This window comes from Leptopilina heterotoma, unplaced genomic scaffold (genome assembly GCF_015476425.1).
Source record: "Leptopilina heterotoma isolate Lh14 unplaced genomic scaffold, ASM1547642v1 Lhet_125, whole genome shotgun sequence".
In the NCBI taxonomy this organism is placed as follows: domain Eukaryota; kingdom Metazoa; phylum Arthropoda; class Insecta; order Hymenoptera; family Figitidae; genus Leptopilina; species Leptopilina heterotoma.
Genome location: NW_025110845.1, coordinates 1204864 through 1223980, shown reverse-complemented (window position 1 = coordinate 1223980; position 19117 = coordinate 1204864). Strand labels below are relative to the sequence as shown.

General features: G+C 30.3%; 3 protein-coding genes across 11 annotated transcripts in view; 2 read left to right on the top strand and 1 right to left on the bottom strand.

Annotated features, from left to right (window-relative positions):
- LOC122512724 (troponin I) overlaps positions 1-7898 on the top strand; it is a 75448-nt gene extending 67550 nt beyond the window's left edge. For 2 of the 9 annotated variants that reach the window (XM_043628743.1, XM_043628746.1), the window contains exons 12-13: positions 6976-7149; positions 7744-7892. In XM_043628743.1, the coding sequence (XP_043484678.1) occupies positions 6976-7149; positions 7744-7757 (188 nt within the window). In that variant the 3' untranslated portion in view covers positions 7758-7892. Of the gene's footprint in view, positions 1-6975; positions 7150-7743 lie in introns of all 9 variants that reach the window. The other 7 variants (XM_043628747.1, XM_043628745.1, XM_043628744.1 and 4 more) reach the window with 7 other exon arrangements.
- Positions 7899-9588: 1690 nt separating this feature from the next.
- Positions 9589-14998, bottom strand: LOC122512731. Its single transcript, XM_043628763.1, has 7 exons — positions 14735-14998; positions 14142-14277; positions 13932-14062; positions 12990-13073; positions 12440-12784; positions 12090-12315; positions 9589-9774 (listed from the first exon to the last, which is right to left on the bottom strand). Exons 2-6 carry the CDS (start codon positions 14275-14277, stop codon positions 12277-12279), a joined length of 735 nt encoding a protein of 244 aa, XP_043484698.1. The 5' UTR covers positions 14735-14998; the 3' UTR covers positions 9589-9774; positions 12090-12276.
- Positions 14999-16895: 1897 nt separating this feature from the next.
- On the top strand, positions 16896-18504 carry LOC122512748 (the record flags this gene model as incomplete). Its single annotated transcript, XM_043628782.1, has 2 exons — positions 16896-16937; positions 17337-18504. Coding segments are annotated over 2 exons (435 nt in total), but the record flags the coding sequence as incomplete, so codon positions are not given.
- Between the last annotated feature and the right edge of the window lie 613 nt (positions 18505-19117).

The window sequence follows — 19117 nt, the reverse complement described above, 5'->3', positions numbered from 1 at the left end:
TGGAAATCACATCCGCAGGATTCTCAGATGTTGGAACGTGTCTCCAATCGTCAGGCTTCGTTATACTTTGTATCTCGGCTATTCGGTTTGCTTCGAAGGTCTCCAGTTTGTACGGTGGCTTGTTGATCCAATAAAGAACGATCGTTGAGTCGGACCAGAAAGTCACTTTGCTGAATTTGACCTTGAGAGCTTTTTGTACTGTCTTGAACAATTTTACGAGTAAAACTGCCGCACATAGTTCCAGCCTTGGTAAGGAAATGATTTTGACTGGAGCTACCCTTGACTTCGCACACAGTAACAATGAGTGATACTCCTCTCCACTCGTTGATCTCAGGTAAATGCACGCGCCATATGCACGCTGACTGGCATCAGAAAAGCCGTGCAGCTGCAGTTCCTGCGAGTTTCTAAGCTTGGCTAATCTTGGAATTAGCTACTCGTTGACCAGCTTCAGTTGATCACGAAACAGTCGCCAGTTTTGCTCCATTTCCTCTGGCACTGGATCATCCCATCCGGACTTCAGCTTCCAGAGTTCTTGCATTTCCATCTTTGCTAAGATGATCACTGGTGCTATCCACCCTTGAGGATCGTAGAACTGTGCAGTCTCTGACAAAATGGATTGCTTGGTGATCAATTCCGATTCTTGTTTCAGCTCAACTTCAAATCCGAGTTCATCCGTCGCAGCATCCCAGACAATGCCCAGAGTCTTCGTGGTGGTATGATCATCGTCCAATTTTTTGCGTAGATTGCTCAAGCTATCAGCCATTGAACTTGTAAGTCGAGCATCGTTGGAAACCCATTTGCACAGTCGCAGACCAGCCTTGGATGTCAAGCTGATCAACTCCTTGATCAGAAGATCAGCTTCCTCATAGGTATCTCTTCCAGTCATTGCATCGTCAACGTAGAAGTCGTTTCTCAATGCTGTTGCTGCTTCCGGAAACGCTGCTCCTTCATCTTCTGCTAACTGCGCCAAGCATCTCGTCGCCAGAAACGGGGCTGAAGCGGTGCCATACGTGATCGTTCTCAACTGATAGATCTTCAGTGGCTCATTTGAATTAAATCGCCAAAATATTTTTTGATATTTTCGATCATCAGGATGGATCAGAAACTGTCGATACATTTTTTCGATGTCCGCTCCCAGGGCAATCACAGGTAATCTGAAGCGAAGCATCAGTTCCATTACTCCATCCTGAATAGTCGGCCCCACCATCATCACCTCGTTCAAGGACACACCCGAATTCGTCTTCAATGAGGCATTGAACACCGCTCGCAATCTCGTAGTCAAACTCTTCTCTTTTAGAATCGCATGATAAGGAATGAAATATCCGTCTCTCTCGTTCAAGGTCACTTCTTCCATATGATTTAATTCCAGGTATTCACGCATGAATGCATGATACATTTCTCGTAACGTTGAATCCTTTTCCAGCTTCCTTTCCAAAGAAAAGAATCGTCGACGAGCAGTCTCATACGATGATCCTTGGACAACGTATTGTCCCGATGCCTCACGCTGCACGTTCTGTCTGAAGTGTTGTTCGCATGCCTCCTCTTCTTGAGAAAGATGTCGCTCCTCCACCAGCTCCTCAATTTCCCAAAATTTCTCTAATTCCTGATGCAGTTGATCCCTGATGAGATTGCAAGAAAATTGGTTCGTCGGTTGCTTGTTGATCAACTTGCCAGTGACAATCCATCCAATCTTCGTTTTTTGCAGATGAGTTCGTGGGAGGGTTAACGGAATTTTGTCACTGCACAAGAGATCATAAAATTGGTTGTGATGTGAGGTAAAACAAGAAACGATAAATTTGCAAAATAATTACTGTGCTTAGATTGGAATTTCGCGGATACCAATTCTAAACTATTAACTTCTTGATTGTTTACTGCTTGAATAGCCGCGTTAGTTTTCTTTATTTTTAAATTTAATAATTTCGCAAATTTAGAAGTGATAATATTTGGCTGAGAACCGCTATCTAATAACACGCGACATTCATGTTTTTTTCCTTCACTATCAAACATGTCTACTATCGCCGTGGATAACATCACTGCAGAGGCATTACAAATGTGAAGATTTTTTGATAGGCTTACAGGTTCTTCACTTTTTTCATTTATTTCTACGTTAACTTCTACAGTTTCTTTGTGCAATAAAGTGTGATGCCTTTTATGACATTTAAAACAACTACCGGATTTACACTCGCTGATCCTATGATTTTTTTATACAATTATAACAAAGTCCTAACTTTTTGACTAACTCTTTTCTATCATTTATTGACATATTCAAAAATTCAGGGCATTTATTAATTATGTGATTATCTTTACAATTATAACAAGAGTAACCCGGCTGTGTGTTTAAAAATGATTTTCCTATCGTTTTTCTATCATTAGTTGTTTGCGATTGATTTCTAGACCTTGTATTCGATTTATTAGCTTCACCACAGCCAGCGTGTATTGCTTCTAGTAGTTGACATCGTTCGCGTAAGAATTCTAAAAATTTATCATATTTGGGCATTTTATTTCTGCTTACTTTCTTCTCCCACTCGCGTCGAGAATCTCTATCTAATTTCGCCGTTAGCAGGCAAAGCATGGGAGTGTCCCAGTGAACAGTGGGCTCTTTCAAGACCTTCAGCGCGCGCATATGCCGGACTATTCCGTCATAAAAGCCACGTAAACCCGCGACTGACTCGCGACTAATAACCGGTAAATCAAAAATTGCTTGAATGTGATTCTGAATGATCACTCTTTCATTACTGTATCTTTCATTAAGAAGGTTCCACGCTTCGACATAATTGTCGCTGGAGGTCTCGATGCTCTCGATTACTTGCGCGGCTTCCCCTTTTAAATACGATCTCCTCGACAGCCGTATTTTCTAATGAACATTTATCCAAAAAGGTTTTAAACTTTGTTAGTCTACTTTTACAATTTGTGCGGCTTTGTCGATAAGCATCAATTTCGCTATCCATGATTATCAATAATTAATTTACAACTAAATTAAATATTTACAATGAGCCAATGATACTCGATAATTAAATTTCAAAAATTAAATTTTTAAATACGAAAGAAAATCTGAATGGATGATATTTACAATTTTGATTAAATAAACAGACGCTTACAATTTGATGCGATGGTCACCTTGAAGATGTAGAATGAAAATACCTCGAAGCGACGCTCAGCTTTTCGCGCCAAATTCTGCCCGCCAAATTCCCAAACTCCGAATCCTGATGAATAGATATTCGAAATGATCAGATGCTTCTGCACTGCATTCCGCCTTATGATAATTTCTGAGTTCTCGTAGCTGGCCCAAGTTGATAATTTCTCTTATTCCAATTCAAGAGACATGTGATTGAAAGTTCGTAGCGTCCGATGCGATATTAATCCAATTGTTAACACCAGATTCTACTGTCGTTCATCACCATTTGTTAAGATAACACAGTGTTTCATAACTGCACATTAATATTCCTTGGTATAAATTCAATTCACCGCATATTTCACCACTCTTTCGTTGGCAAACCTATCCGGCTCGAAGGACCATGTTGAGACGCGTTTTCGAATTTTGATAATGAAAAAATTATTCTTAATAATAGCAAGAATTTAGACGCGTTAATTAGGGTATAAAAAAAACGTAAACACATTTGCTGGTTAACATTGTCACATTTAATAAAAATTACTTTAAATATACTTTCAATTACATAAGAATACGTGTTTACTATTTTATTGTCAACGATCAACTGACTCATTCTCCGGAAAATTTAGTCTTTCACCTTGTCCACGAAAAGTGCGAAAATTTACAAAATTAAATGTAGAGGTCCTCAGTTGTCAGGCTCACATATTTTCATGATCAAATCACACAGCAGCCAACAATTTCCTTAAAGTAAAATTGAAAAGACATTACAGTAAGACAATTTAAAACATTTTTCATTTGCGTTCAATTTTGTAATTTTTTGTTTTATTTTTTACACCATGTATAACCTCAGCATTTTTATAATAAAATATTAAATTTTCATTAATTAAATGAATTAAGAGCAAGTAAAAACTAGCCAACTTTAATTGAATTTGATACATATGTATTAACCCATTTAGTCCCAAAAGTCCGTTTCTTTCGCTTCACATTTGCACTTACCATTTTCAAAGATGGTGGGCTAAAAAAACTTTGCAAAAGAATCTGCAAAAAAATTTAACTTTTGACTTAAGGATTAAAAGTTATGATTGTTTAAACAAAAAAAAACAAAATCTTTTGGTTTTTGTTTCATTAAAACTATATTTTCGATTGAAAATCGCTTCAGGAAAAATTTGGACTAAAAAAATGCATTTTAATTATTTAGAACGAAATATGTGTAATAATTACTCATAATTTATTTATAAATTTATTTTATATTTTATAAAACTCTTAACAGTCGAATAAAATGTAGAATTTTTAAAATAAAAATAATAATTATTGTATACTGAAATTTAATATTAATCTTTTGCAGGAAACAATTTGTTTTGCCGAATAAGTACAATATTTTGATAAAAACCGAAAAAACGGAATTAAGGTTTTCAAATAAAGGGTTTTAAATTTTTATAATACGGGTTTCAGCTTTCAGTTTTAGATAATTTTTTTTACGGTTTCGGTTTCTGGTTTTTGATTTTTTAAAAATTTCTGTTTTTTCGGTTATTGGTTACGGTTGCTATCCCTCATAAAAAGTTTGATATTTTTCTAGAAAAAAAGACAATCGAATACAAATTAATATGGCAGAAGAAAATTATTATCAAAAAATTGAATGTTTAAATACAAAAATATAAATTTAGGTATTCATTTTTTTATAATAATTTGTATTCCATTGTCTTTTTTTCTCGAAAAATACAAAAATTTTTATTCAATGAAAAATAACATTTTAAAGCAAATTTTTGCATTAATTGGTCTAGAGATCCATGTGTTTACGTTTTAAATAACATTTCTCTTAATTTTATCAAGATTGATTTTATTTTTATGAAGTTATTTTTAATAAATTTCAATAATTTCTTTTACATTTTGTAGTAAATTAAGGGGTTACACCACCCTGAACGCCTGAAAATTGGAAGGTATTTCAAAAATAAATTTTGACAAAACTATTAAAAATACAATTTTTTACTAATTATAGTATAAAAATACATATATTTAACTGTAAAAAAAATTTTGAAAAATGAAAAAATATTCAAAAATGGCGAAGATATGGCGTTTTTTCGAAACTACATTTTTCGGAACGGTGTACATGATTTCTCAAAAACTACTCAACCGATTCTCTTTAAATTTTGTACACAACTGCTCAATAACATTCTCTATGACATGACGTAGCCGTTTATAAAGAAAAAATTTTTTGAGCAAATGGGAGCACTTAAAAAAAAAGTTCAGGCGTTCAGGGTGGTGTAACCCCTTAAGTAGGTGTTTTTTTAAATATTTTCTATTACATGAAAAAGTGAGAGCTTCTAGGACTTCATATATGTAGGGGAACATAGTTTTTTAAAAATGAATTTGAACAATTGAAGTATATGGTTGAAAAGTCCTGTTTAATAGGAACATCTTTTCTGTGCAAAGCAAGTTGATTGGTTTTAAAATGAAAAAGTTATAAAGATTTAAAAAAAAATTGTAGTTCAGATTGGTCCTTACAGTCAAGGTCGGTCCATGTTTAAAATTCAAAGGGCATTAATCGTTAAAAAATAAAATAACATGTTTGGATTCGATTTTTCACTTTGATTTTCTTTCAACCATGATTTTCTTTAAAATCATTCCTGAAAAGTATTAAAATTTTCTTAAATTAGTAGGCAACGACTTTGATTGAAATATAATGGAATGACACATAATAAAATTTATAATATCCTGAGAAAAAAATGTTTTTTAATCCAAAAATAAGTATAGCAAAACTAAAAAAATATTTTTGAATTAAATATAATTTTTATTGAATTAACCTTATTATGTATTGAATCAAAATTATTCTTTAATTCAAACAAAATTTTTGGTTGACTGTATAATAAAGACTAGTTTGTTTAACTCTTTGAGTCACGCATTTTTCTTTTTACTGAATTCGCTTAAAAATCTTTACTTGGGGTTTTTTGATGTCGCTGAATACGAATATGGGGTCAATTTTTAAAAATTCAAAATGGCGGATTCAATATGTCAGACATGAAAGTTTAAAATCGACTGAATTCACTTAAAAATAATTACTTTGGGGTTTTTGGGGTCGCTAAATACGAATCTAGGGTCAGTTTTTAAAAATTTTAAATGGCGAATCCAATATGGAGAACATAAAAAGAAACCACTGAATTGGGTTAAAATTTTTTACTCGGAGGTTTTTAGGGTTGCTGAATACGAATCTGTACTTATTTTTAAAAAATTCAAAATGTCAGATCAAATATGGTGGACATATGGACATAAAAATTAAAAATCGACTGAATTCACTTGAAAATAGATACAGATTGTCTAGTACATGACTTATATATAAGCATCTTTTCATTTTTATTCAACCGTTTTGAATCATCAAAATCTATTTTCATTTTCGTATTCAGCGACCCTAAAACCAAGGAATAACGAATTTCAAGTGAATTTATTCGATTTTTAATTTTTTATGTCCGCCATATTGAATTCACCATTTTGAATTTGTAATAACTAACCACAGATTGGTATTCAGTGACCCTAAAAACTCCCAAGTAACGAATTTCAAACGAATTCATTCATAAATGTGAAATAGAAATTGAAAAAGCTGCGAAAGAATAGGTGACACTGTGACGCAAAGGGTTAGTTCAAATATATTGTTTTCTCAGTGTAGAAATATATAATCATATACATTTATTTATTCACTAGTCCATTAGAAATAAATAATGCAAGCTATAAATAAATTATTTATTTTCAGTAAGTAAATAATGGAGCCTAAAAAATACAACAAATTAATAGATATTTTGAGTCTGTAATCAATGACAAAATATTGAGGAATTATCAGGGATTATTTAATTTTGCTAAAGAAAATAAATTTACAGGAGCGCCACCCGCGGAAGGGGCACCTCCTGCAGAAGGAGCAGCACCAGCAGCAGCTCCAACGGAAGGAGCGCCACCTGCAGAAACACCAGCACCTGCAGCTGGCGCTCCTCCTGCAGAAGCCGCTCCCGCGGAAGATCCTCAGGGACCTGCTCCTGAACCTGCGTCTGTTGAAGGTGCGTGAAATTAATTTGCGCCCCTCTCAAGGAACTCTTTATAACCAAGGGAAAAAATTCTACACGTAATACATCTCCTTTCTTTTCACAATATTCACTTTTAATATAAGAGTTATTATTTATTTTTCTAATTTTTTCCTATATTTGTATTTTTATATTATAACAGTTGAATATTCAAGATCATTAAATGCATAATCTGATCGAGATCTAATTAATTAAAATGTCATTGCAAATTTGCTGAAAATTTTTATGCTATCTGGAAATCAATATTAGTTGATAAAAATGTACATTTGATCACTCAGTTTATTTGGTTAGAAAATAATCTGTTTACTTAATTTCAGCTTCTTTTTCATATCCTATTTTAAATTAATGATTCATAAAGTAAAATAATAATATTAGATAAAAGTATTAATTATTTTTTAATTAATCTGAATTATTAGAATAAGAAAAATGGAAATAAGAAAAAGACTTAGATAAAATAAAACGTTAAGCAATTTATAGTATAAAAGTACAAGAATAAAACATTTTTAAGACAATATTTTTCGCAAAATTTATTTTCTCCTAGTGAAATAATGCATTGTTTTCAAATTACAGCGGCAGCTTCGTAACTCCTTGCGCAAGATTGATGGTGGACACTTCATGTTTTATCGTCAGTTAACTTCGCAATGCTGCTTATATTGTATACTATCCGACATAAAGTATATGGATGCATTGAAAACATCATATTTCCGGTACAAACCTTTAATTACCACTACATGACATTCGTCCCTAAATTACAATCAACTTTGAATATTTTCATTACCAATTATCGTATTGTCGTCATCATCATCATCGTCGTCGTCGTCGTCGTTACGCATTTCAATGCTCATTGTCATCATAAAAAGAAAATAATAATGAGATATCTACGCACTATTATAACATGATTAGCGATTTTCGAAATGTATTAATTTTCAATAAACTACGAAAAAATCAATGTTGCATAACTTTATTTACTTAATGAATAGATTTACATGAACGAAAATAAAAATTTAGACTTAGTTCAAAAAAATTCCAAAAACTTCTATTGTGCTAAGAACAAGTGTTAGGATATTACTTCTGGGTTTCCATCACAGAAAGTTAAATAATTTTCAATTCATTTATATGAAAATATAAATTTTTTATTTGATTGAATTGGTAAGAGAGTTCAGATATGTTGGTCTTGTCTTCTTAAACACAATTACATTTCCTACTACTGATAGTAAAATAAATAGCTCGTCAAATTTGGTTATATCTTGGCTTGCTTAAAAAGAATACACACAATTTGAAGGCGGATTCTTGGGAAACCTATAAAAAACTATTTCAAAGTTTTGTCATAAATATTATATCCTATGAAATTAATGTATGGGGTTTAATTTTTTTTTTAAATCTGAAACAAATACAAACTTATTTTTTAAAGAAACTACTCCGAACAAAGCAGTAAGATTGGGAACTGATTCTCTTTTGATACAATATAGTTTTAAGGGGGGAAACCACATTAGGCGGCTGAAAACCATCGGTTTTTTCTTTTTTGCATAAATTGTCAGTTCAGGTATTCAAAAATAGGCTGAAAAATTTTTTAGAGCAAAATTCTACGTCCTTGCTCTACTGCGATGAACGGAGCGCGCTCCGGGTTATCGTAGATTGGTACAGTCCGCCTAATATTCAGGCGGACTCGAGCAATAAATAGGCTCTCTGTTAGGATATTAGCATCAAAGAATCTATGGAACAAGTATATGAAAAGTTTCGAGCATTAATCCTAACAGATTTCTCACCCTGTAGGGAGTCAAAAGTTCCAAAAAAATGTTCCAATACCCGTGTAGAAAAAATGTTGGGTTCTAGTAAGGAGCTAGAAAGACCGTCTATTAGCTAACGGGAAGCTGAAGAGATCGTCTGATCATGAGCTAATCAGATCAGTGACGATCGAACCACGCGTTGGTCCAGACTGGACGAGCTAATCAGGTCTAATTAGCAGTGCTAAAATTTAAAATTTTAGGTTCGATTTCAATATTTTAATTTTAAATAATAATAATAATAAAAGCAAAATTTTTTCTGAATACTTATTTATTTTGAATTTTTATTCAATTTGTTTATAAAAAAATATCACAATTATTATATAATAATTTTTATTATAAGAATATTATTTTTCATATCTTTTTATTTTCTATATTTCTTTTAACTTATTTAAAATAAAATTTAATAGTGGTCCTCTTCATCCACATTAATTGGATCTTTCATACTTTTTGTTGGGTTTTTAGTCCTCAATGCCCTGTGCCCCTCCCAGTCTTTGGCATTTGAAATAGTTGAACCCAAATCTTTCAAAAATTCACTGACTGGACTGTGCTTATGTATAACAGCTGAAATAAGAATAAATATTAAAAGTTTACGAAGAAAAGAATTAAATAAAATGTAATGGATTTATTTCGGAAAAAATAGTACCTTGCATTGATTTGCAAAAACGTGTTTTGTTAAAAACTAAGGCCTTTTTCTCTGTTTTTTTTGCGCCGTAAACATCATAATTACCCCCCTGGAAATATACTTTTGAAGCATATTTTTCATGCTTCTGGTTAAAATGTTGTAATGATTAATTGACGGCTGCAGAGTTTGTTTCTGAAAATGAAATTGATAATTTAACAATAACTAGCAATAATTCATTACTATTCTTTAAATTTTCAAAAATTTTAAAATAATTCTTCGCAAGAATTTAATTATTTTTTTTAAATAATAACATTCTTTAGAAGAATTAAATTATTTTTATAAATAGTAAAATTTGTTACAAAAATTTAATTATTTCCAATAAAATTTCACGAAAGAATTCATTAATTTTCTAAAACTTTAATAAATCCTTCGAAATAATTAAAAATATTTTTGAAGTGGTAAAATCTTTGCAAAAATTCAATTAAAATAAAATAATAATAACAATAATGATAATAAAGTATTCAATTTTTTTTCTTAATTCGTTATAAAATTATTTCAAAAAAAATTTCTAAAAAAAAAATTTCTATAATTTTAATAAATTCTTCGAAACATTTCAATTATTTTTTAAGAAGTTTGTTTAAATTAATTATTTTCAAAATGTCCACTTAAAATTATTCCAAAAACTACATTATTTTCAAAAAAACTTTACGAGACTTTTTGAAAGAATTCAATTATTGTCAAAATCGTTTATATAGTATCATTTGCTCGAAAGAATTTAATTATTTCATATATTGTAATAAAATTCCTTGAATTGAATTAAATTATTTAAAAAAATCATAAAAAATTATAAGAATTAAATTATTTTCTAAAAATTTTAATAAAATTCAATAATGAAATTTAAATTTCAGTTATTAAGAAACACGATTATTTTAACAACTTGAAAGAAATTGTTCATAAAATTCAATTACTTTGAAAATTATGAATGAACATTGTTACAGAAACTCCATTATTTTAAAATAATTGAAAGAAATTTTACAAAGAATTTAATTAGGATTTTCAAACAAATTCTTCGCAAAAATTAATTTATTTTTATAAATAATAAAATTATGTACAATTTTGTGACAAAAAAAATGTCTCAAATAATTAAAAAGGGTAGAACAGTTTATTTGGAAATTGATTGATTAGGGCACACGCGCGAACACACGGCAAATAAGTTGGCCCCTGGAGATAAAATTTTGAAGTTGTTCAAAATTAATTTTAAATTATTGTTTCTTGTACAGAATTTCAAGGCGAAACTTTTTTTCAAATGAAAATTTTTTATATAATTTTTCGTTTTCACGTAAATTGAAAAAAACGTGATTTTTTTAGTTAATAAATTTTAGTGGATTTTTGACTTAAACTCGTGACTCCTTCCTTAAAATTCTTGTCAAAATTGCATTTCTGTCATGAAAACAAATCGATTTATGTATATAAAGTATATATTTTATCAATATTTATAGAATTAATCAATATTTTTATTTTTCACAAAAAAAAAGAAATTTTGTATTTTTTGAAATTTCATCTTAACACTTTAAAATAATTATTGTAAAATAAAAAATTAAACAATTGGCATATATTATATTGAGGAAGATAAATGATCATGAAATGAACAACTTGTTTTATTATTTTTTAAGAAAATTATTTAAAAATTCAAATCTTTCCTCGAATTTTTCAACAATTGAATTAAAATTTACAATTTTATAAGAATTTTAAATAACATTATTTAAAACTTGTATTAATTTTAAGAAAATTTCAATTAATGTCCCTTATGAAAAAAAGTACTGGATGAAGTATTAATACAAGTACTGAAAGAAGTATTGGCCGAAGTATTAGATCAAGTACTGGAATAAGTATTGAAAGAAGTATATGATTAAGTACTGAAAACCCAGTACTAAATTCGCCTTTAGAAGGAATAAAAAAAATTAATATTAACAATTCAACAAGTAATATATATATATATACTTTTGTGAATTTTATTAATGAACCAATAAACAAACAATTAAAAAATTGTAATATTTTTATTAAATTTTTCACAAAAATTAAAACAATTAAATATGAAATTCCTTAATTTCATCAATCTTACATAACACAGCCCAGAATTTTTGGGAAAGTTTTAAACATATTTGTTGTGCTTAATTATTGTTAATTTGCACCTTTTGTAAAGAACTCTTTAAGTTTTAAAATAATAATATAAAATATTATAAAAGAAAATAGAAAACTTTTAATGAAAGTTTTGATTTTTTAATCGTTTTACTATTTAGAATTGTTTAATTTTTTACGCAGCGCACCTCGAAACAAAATTCTGTTATCATTAGTGTCTCCAAATATGGAAATAACATAATCTGAAAAGAAAAAAGATTAGTTTTAATACAAAAATTTATTATAGGAACAAAAAAATAATTTGATTTGATTTACGTAGAATTAAATTTAATAAATAAGAGGGTAGTAAAATAAAATAAAAATGTTACCTAGCATATCTTGTACTCTTTGTGGGCAGAGTTGTTTTTTGGCAATCGCATTTGGATTGTTTTTTTGAAAATTGCTTACTTTTCCTGTTAAGCTGCTTTCAGACAATTCTTGGCGGTCAATGACAATTGATGTCAGCTCAGTTGTAAATTTTGATAAGCTGTTTCGATTACAACAAGCTATTTTATTTTAGCTATATTCTCTTCCTCCAAAAGTAATGGTTTTATGCTGCAAAAACAATATATCTATAGAGAGTTTATTGTAAATATATTAAAATTTAGTCAATTAAATAATTAATGAGGTCTCAAGAAATTTAAGTACTCCAATTTTTTAAAAATCACACGTTAATTACTTTTTGTTTTGATAATGGTATGTCTCCTTTCTTATAAGTAATTTCTCGAGACACAGGTCGATTACGATCAATGCCCACAACAGGACCTACTTCATCAACAATAATCTCAGAGCCTGCTGTATTTAACTGTTCCCCCTCCTTATTAGTAGTTTCTTGAGAGATATGTTGATTACGATTATTGTTCACAAGGGGAACTACTGCATCAACAATATCCTCAACGCCTGTTGCACTTAACTGTTCTCCCACCTTATAAGGAGTTTCTCGAGACGTAGGTTGATTATGATTATTGTTCACAACAGGAAATAATGCATCAACAATAACCCCAACGCTTGCTGTACTTTTCATCTATTTGCAAAAAATATTATATGCAATGGATTATTAAAAACGTAATTATAAAACTGCATAGTAGTCAAATAGTCTTCTGTTTTCTGCCCTTAATTTTCCAAGCGTTTTCATGGTAACATGTGTGTAAGGCGATGACAAAAAAGAGAAGGCATAAATGACCACGATTGAACTTTATAAGAAGAAAAACTAAATTGCGATAACTTACTTGTTCATGTTCTTCATATAAGTCATTCAAATTAATAGTTCCATCTAGAAGTACTGTATTTTGACTACTGCTTCCTAATTCGATCTGAAAAGGTTTATACAATTTTCAATAAAATATTATATTATTATAATTTTATTTAAAAAATTAATAAAAGATAATTATCTTGTTTTACAATATAATAACACGTTGTTAATAAATGAAGTTTATAATAGCTTTTTTATCTATAAGGAGAAACAGTAAAAATTAAATTCTTTATTGAACATGATGATTGAAAAAATTGCAAACAAATTTATTGAATTAAACTTTTTTTTGTATATCACACAAAAAATGTTAATTTTTAGAACATTGCTACAAAATTGTCTGTAGCTGGGTTTTTGTCGTCAATAAATCAGACTTTAAGTTTGGAATCCAAAATAAAACTAGCAGATTAGAAGTTCTAGAGTTTTATTAACGGTGACTGAGATCAAATTTGAAAATTGGAATTCAAACCATAACATTAATAATTTAAATAAAATCGATTTTAACGTTTCGTGATAAAGTGAAAATATATTTCATCTTGATTTTACATCTTTAAAGTATATAAATACTAATGGTTTAATTAACTATAGTTAATAGAAATACCCAACGACTTCAGGGTGGTCACAAGTTTCAGTTTATCAATTTCCCTGACAATTTACTGACATAAAAATTACTTTCCCTGACAAAATTCTTTTTATATAAAAATATGAAAAACTCTCAATTTTCTTAATTTCTCTCCCAAAAAATTTTTTCATAACATTTCCCTGACTTTACTGGCAAAAAATTTTTTTCCCTGACATTTCCCTGACTTTACTGACAATATTTTTTCCCCTGACATTTTTCTGACTTTACTGACAAAATTTTTTCCCCTGACATTTCCCTGACTTTACTGACATTACTGACATGTGGCCACCCTGAACTTACCTCTTTATCAATGTCCTCATCAATTATTTTAGCTAGAGTACTATCACTAGGAGATGAATTAGAAGAATCTGATGTATTAGTATTTGGATCGACATCGTTAGGAGAATCTGTAGTTTCTGTTGAATTTTTATCTACGGATGAAAAAATTACTTGTAATTTTTAGTTAAGAAAATAGTAACTTCCATTAAAAAAAATATTTAACTTTTTTACCTTCGTTTTCTTTCAAGAGGCTTTTCATCTTTAATTTTTCATCTTCAAGTTCCTTAATTCTTTTTAGTAATCTCTCTACGTTTCCTCTATTTTCTTTTTCATCAACAGATGAGTCGGATAATTCGTCTTCACTCATCTGTTAAAAAAAATTATAGTACGTACATATCATTAAAACATTAATACTGTCACCCAAAAAAGAAGATTTATGTTAAAATTCTCACATAGATCAAGATATTTTAAAAAATTCTCTGAAAACTAAGAAGTTAAATTTCTTTTAGATAAAGATCATTCACATATTACGTTACAGGAAAATGTAATATATATGCATACTTGTACTGGTCTTAACTTCGAAATTTGTAATTCATCAGAAAAGTCATCCCTTTGATTCGAATTAGTTTCTCCTAGCTTTGCCCTTTTATTGGTTTTTGAATTCTAAAGAACTGAGAATGGTTAAAAAAAATTCTACATCTCACCACGTGTTCTGATTATAGAAAGATAAAATGTTTGCCAAATTTCGCAAATAAATAGTCTCTGAATTTAAAAAACAAAACTGAAATTTTACACTTAGAGAAACTAAAAATATATGTACTTACTGCCCGCAGCAAGAATTGTACCGACACACTTTTTCCACTTGCATAAAGAAACTTTTTTCAACATTTTTGACGCCGGTTCGATATTGCAATTTGGCCACTTCATTAAAACTGTCCGCTTCATTTCTATGATTTCTTCTAGTTCATTGTTGGTTACCGGTTCATCCATCCAGTATCTAAACCCAACTGCAATGGAATCTTTTTCGTTATGAAAATTAATTAACAAACACTCTGAGTCATTCATTTCGGCTTTCAATATTAAACCTACACAGCACACGTGCACTCAATGTTTGAATTTTTAGAAATCGTCATGCGAGAGATGGCAAGATGCCAGAGTTGGGTACATAATATACCTCAGGTACATTACATGTAGTTCTTTACGTATATTACGTATGTTCCGCGTCATTGCTCTACACCACGGAAAAAAGAGATAGAATATATTACGCATCTGCGGACTGCGCGCAAAAGTTGCTTGTCTCAATATCAGTGCTCTACTGAAAATGATTTTAAAAAAAACCACTTCCGCCAATTTCAGAGTTTTCATAGACAGTTCGATGCAAATAGTGCAAGTTTATTATTTTCTTGTTTATATTTACTTCAAAGTATACGTTATGGTTGCTAGTAAGTATTTATATTGACTTTTAAACAGTTAATTATAATTTGTATTTAAAATTTTCTTGTATTTTAATAATATATTGCCGGAAATAACAAATATAACCTCAAAAAGTTTAATGTATACACGTGCTGTATACAACTTGCATATTTATGAATATTTATGAATATTACAGCAAGTGTCTAAAAATGGGAGATGACGAATCTACTTATAAGCGATATTTAAAGGATGATTTGGAGACGATACCAGCATCTACTTTACGTTCTAGACAAAATAAAAACATTGCACGTGCGGAGGTTACCCGTAATTTATAAAATCGACTGCAGGTTCTAACAGATTCAGAGGAAAGCGAGGTTAGTCAAATTAAAGAAATACATTTAAAATATTTTTAAAGTGATTTGCAACTGGCTTAATAATTTCTACAGAAAATAAATAAATATATGATATAAATATAAAAATAAATGAATTGACTTGAAAAGAAATTTATTTTTCAATTCTCCGGTTTCAAAAACCTTGTGGATTATAACCTAATTTCTAATTATCTGAAATCAAAAACAATAGTATAGGGGCTCCATAGCATAAGGGAATGAGCGCGTGGTTGCAAGAGGTAATACCAGTCAGGTAGCATTGAGCGTCTTTGGGCCGTTCACTGCTACCTGACTGGCATTATCCCTTCCGGACCGCACGTAGCGGCTGTTATAGAATCCAGGGGCTTAGTTTGTGTAGTTCAATATTACCTGACTCACTGTGTACACTTAACGCTCACAAAAAATTATTTTTAATAAATTTGTCGAAGATTTGAAACTCTTTATTACATCGAAATATTAAAGTTTCCACACGAAGCGAAACAAATCGCAATTTAACTTGTTTTTAAAACCTCCTATTTCAATAAAAAATATCTTTATATTTCCACGAACATTAACTTTAGTAGTTAAAGAACCATTTTTTCAATTTTTCTTTAATTGAAAATAAATAACCTACATGCCAGAAAATTTTAGACATAGTCTGACTATATAAAAGTTAGTTATATCTAGAATGAGAAAAAATTCCAACATGAAAAGCCCATTCCCTCACAGCGTAAAAGCATTAGCGAAAATCATGTGAATAAAGTAAATACTTATAAATAAGAATTTCTTTTCGATTCACTTCAGCTTTTCGCCGATGCTTTTACGCAAACATGGACGGACCTTAAGTAAGTAATCCGAATTACGCTAATGTCAAATTTAAAATTAGGCGGAAGAAACGATTGAAAATGACGCAGCAGATAATATTGTTGAACAAATAGAAGAGGACAATTGTGGAGACTTTGTCGAAGCCATGGAATTAGAAAATCTTATTGAAACAGATCGTATTTATCGACAAGATACGCAGCATGAAGAAAGTTCTAGTGAAGAATCAGAAACCTATCTAGACACGTCTAAAGAAAGTGATGAACTCGGCAGTACAAGCGAATTGGACGAATCCGAAGAAGAAACAGAAATTGACAGTAGTGATTCTGACGAAGATAGTAAAGTATTTCAAGTATGTCACGACGAAAATGATTTTCACTACTTAGACTATTCATCAAAAAACAGTGGCTCTACAGATAACGAGGTTAGTTAAAGAAAAAGAAATTTTCACTTTAATTTATTTTACTTCTACAACTGTTTGATTATGCGCTTGGATAAGCAAAAGTTATTTTTAAATATTCTGTGTGCTTATATATAAATATTATAGGTAATAATTATAAAATTGTATTATAATAAAAATATCACTAGGCAATGTTGTCTAAATATATAGCAATTTGTTATTTAATATGAAAATATCAGATTTTAACAGTAAATTCTTTAATAAAAAAGATCCACAAAAAATTACAGGTTTTAGATGTTAAATGAGCAAATATATTTAAAAAATTTTGCTTGATCCAAGAGCAAATAATATTACTTTTGTCAGCTAAAGTGCATCAACCAGAATGTTGCACATTTTTTATTAATAAATATTATTTTTTTGCAGGATAAAAATCCTACCTATAATGACTGTGATCTCAGCAAAGAAGAATCTCATCTTCTTATTCTAGCCCAAGCCCTACGTCATAATTTACCAGATGTAGCCTTACAAACTTCCATAAATTTAGTGGATTGTCGTCTTCCAAGTGTTTTACATGGCAGCAAGTATAGTTTTTTAAAGCCATGTCCTGAGCCAAAAGTGATTGCTCATTATTTCTGTCCGAAATGTTTAGTTTTAATTAATTTTGAAAACATTAACAGAGCAGAATGCAATACTTGCAAAGTAGAATATAATAAGAAAAATTTAAAGAAAAACAAAAATTACTTTTTTTATTTACCACTAGAAGATCAGGTAAAGCAAAAAAAAACAGAAAAAACTGTGACGAAAGTGACATTGTAAATAGTAAAGAATACCTACGCTTAATTGAAAAAAATGTAATCTCTGCGAATGATATAACAATTCAGTGGAATACTGATGGAATAGCTGTATCTAACTCATCCATTCGGTCCGTATGGCCCATTTTAGTGACGGTTAATGAATTACCCTATCGGCTAAGAAAAAACAATATGCTTCTATGTGGTTTGTGGTTTGGTAAAACAAAGCCACCCATGAATTTGTTTCTTCGACCATTTGTAAATGAACTTATTCATTTACATGATAATGGATTTACATCAACTACGTTTCTTAGCAATGAACCCATATTAATTAAAGTACACACTCTAGTTTCTCCCGTAGATTCTGGTGCACGTCCTGGAATATAAAACACGAAACAATATAATGGGAAATTCGGTTGTCCTTATTGTCTTCACAGAGGAAAAAGAGTACCTGTAGAACGAGGATTTTCGCGTGTCTATTGCGGACATATGAAAAAATTACGTACCTTGCAACAGCACAATAGAGATGCCGAAAGAGCAAATGGAAATGAGCCTATTCATGGTGTCAAAGGACATTCTGTTGTAAGTCTTATACCTTTATTTCACATCATTAAATCATTTCCTCCTGAATATTTACATTCAGTTTTAGAAGGGGTTACCCAATTATTACTTACTTCGCTTTTTAGTTCCAATAACTCTAAAGAAAAATGGTCTTTGAGTGGAAAAGCAAATGAATCAATCAAAATAAGCAATCTTATTGACCAGAAATTGTTAGACATGAAACCCCCAAGTGAGGTTACGAGAACTCCACGTTTCTTGCAAAATCTTAATAAATGGAAAGCTTCGGAATTGAGAACTTTCCTTTTGTATTACTCGTTACCTTGCTTTCATGGAAATATGCTTCCAAAATATTTTGAACATTGGTTTCTCTTTGTCTATTCAATAACCATTTTTTGCAAGTCAAAGATCACTGAAGCTGAATTCGTTGAAGCTAGAAAAGCACTTTGCACATTTGTGTACAATATTGAACTTCTTTACGGTAGAGAATATATGAAATACAATGTGCATATTCTTTTACACATTCCTCAAGCCGTACTCAGTTTTGGTGCTCTTTGGGCTTGGTCGACATTCCCATTTGAGCACTTCAATGGTGTGTTAAAAAAGTTGTTTCATGGAACTCAATTCATCCCTGAACAAATATGTAAGTTTTACTCGAGATTAAGCTTTATACATTCTGCTTCAGAAATATTTTCTAAAGAAAATTGTAGTAAAAGGGGGAAAAAATTATTTCGCACATTGATGAAGGAGTGTACAATTAAGAAATGTATTTATTATGGCGATTATTTAAGAATATTTGGATCTCCAAAATGTGTAAATTTAACTCTAACAGAAAAGTTCGTAATAGAAGAAGCT

What these genes read in the sequence shown, in the direction of transcription:
- LOC122512731 (XM_043628763.1), bottom strand. Translation starts at nt 14,277, where the DNA reads ATGAGTGAAGACGAATTATCCGACTCATCTGTTGATGAAAAAGAAAAT. An exon ending in CCTCTTGAAAGAAAACGAAG is followed by an intron (nt 14,063 to 14,141) that starts GTAAAAAAGTTA and finishes TTTCATCCGTAG; the next exon opens with ATAAAAATTCAACAGAAACT. An exon ending in TACCATTATCAAAACAAAAA is followed by an intron (nt 12,316 to 12,439) that starts GTAATTAACGTG and finishes TTGTTTTTGCAG; the next exon opens with CATAAAACCATTACTTTTGG.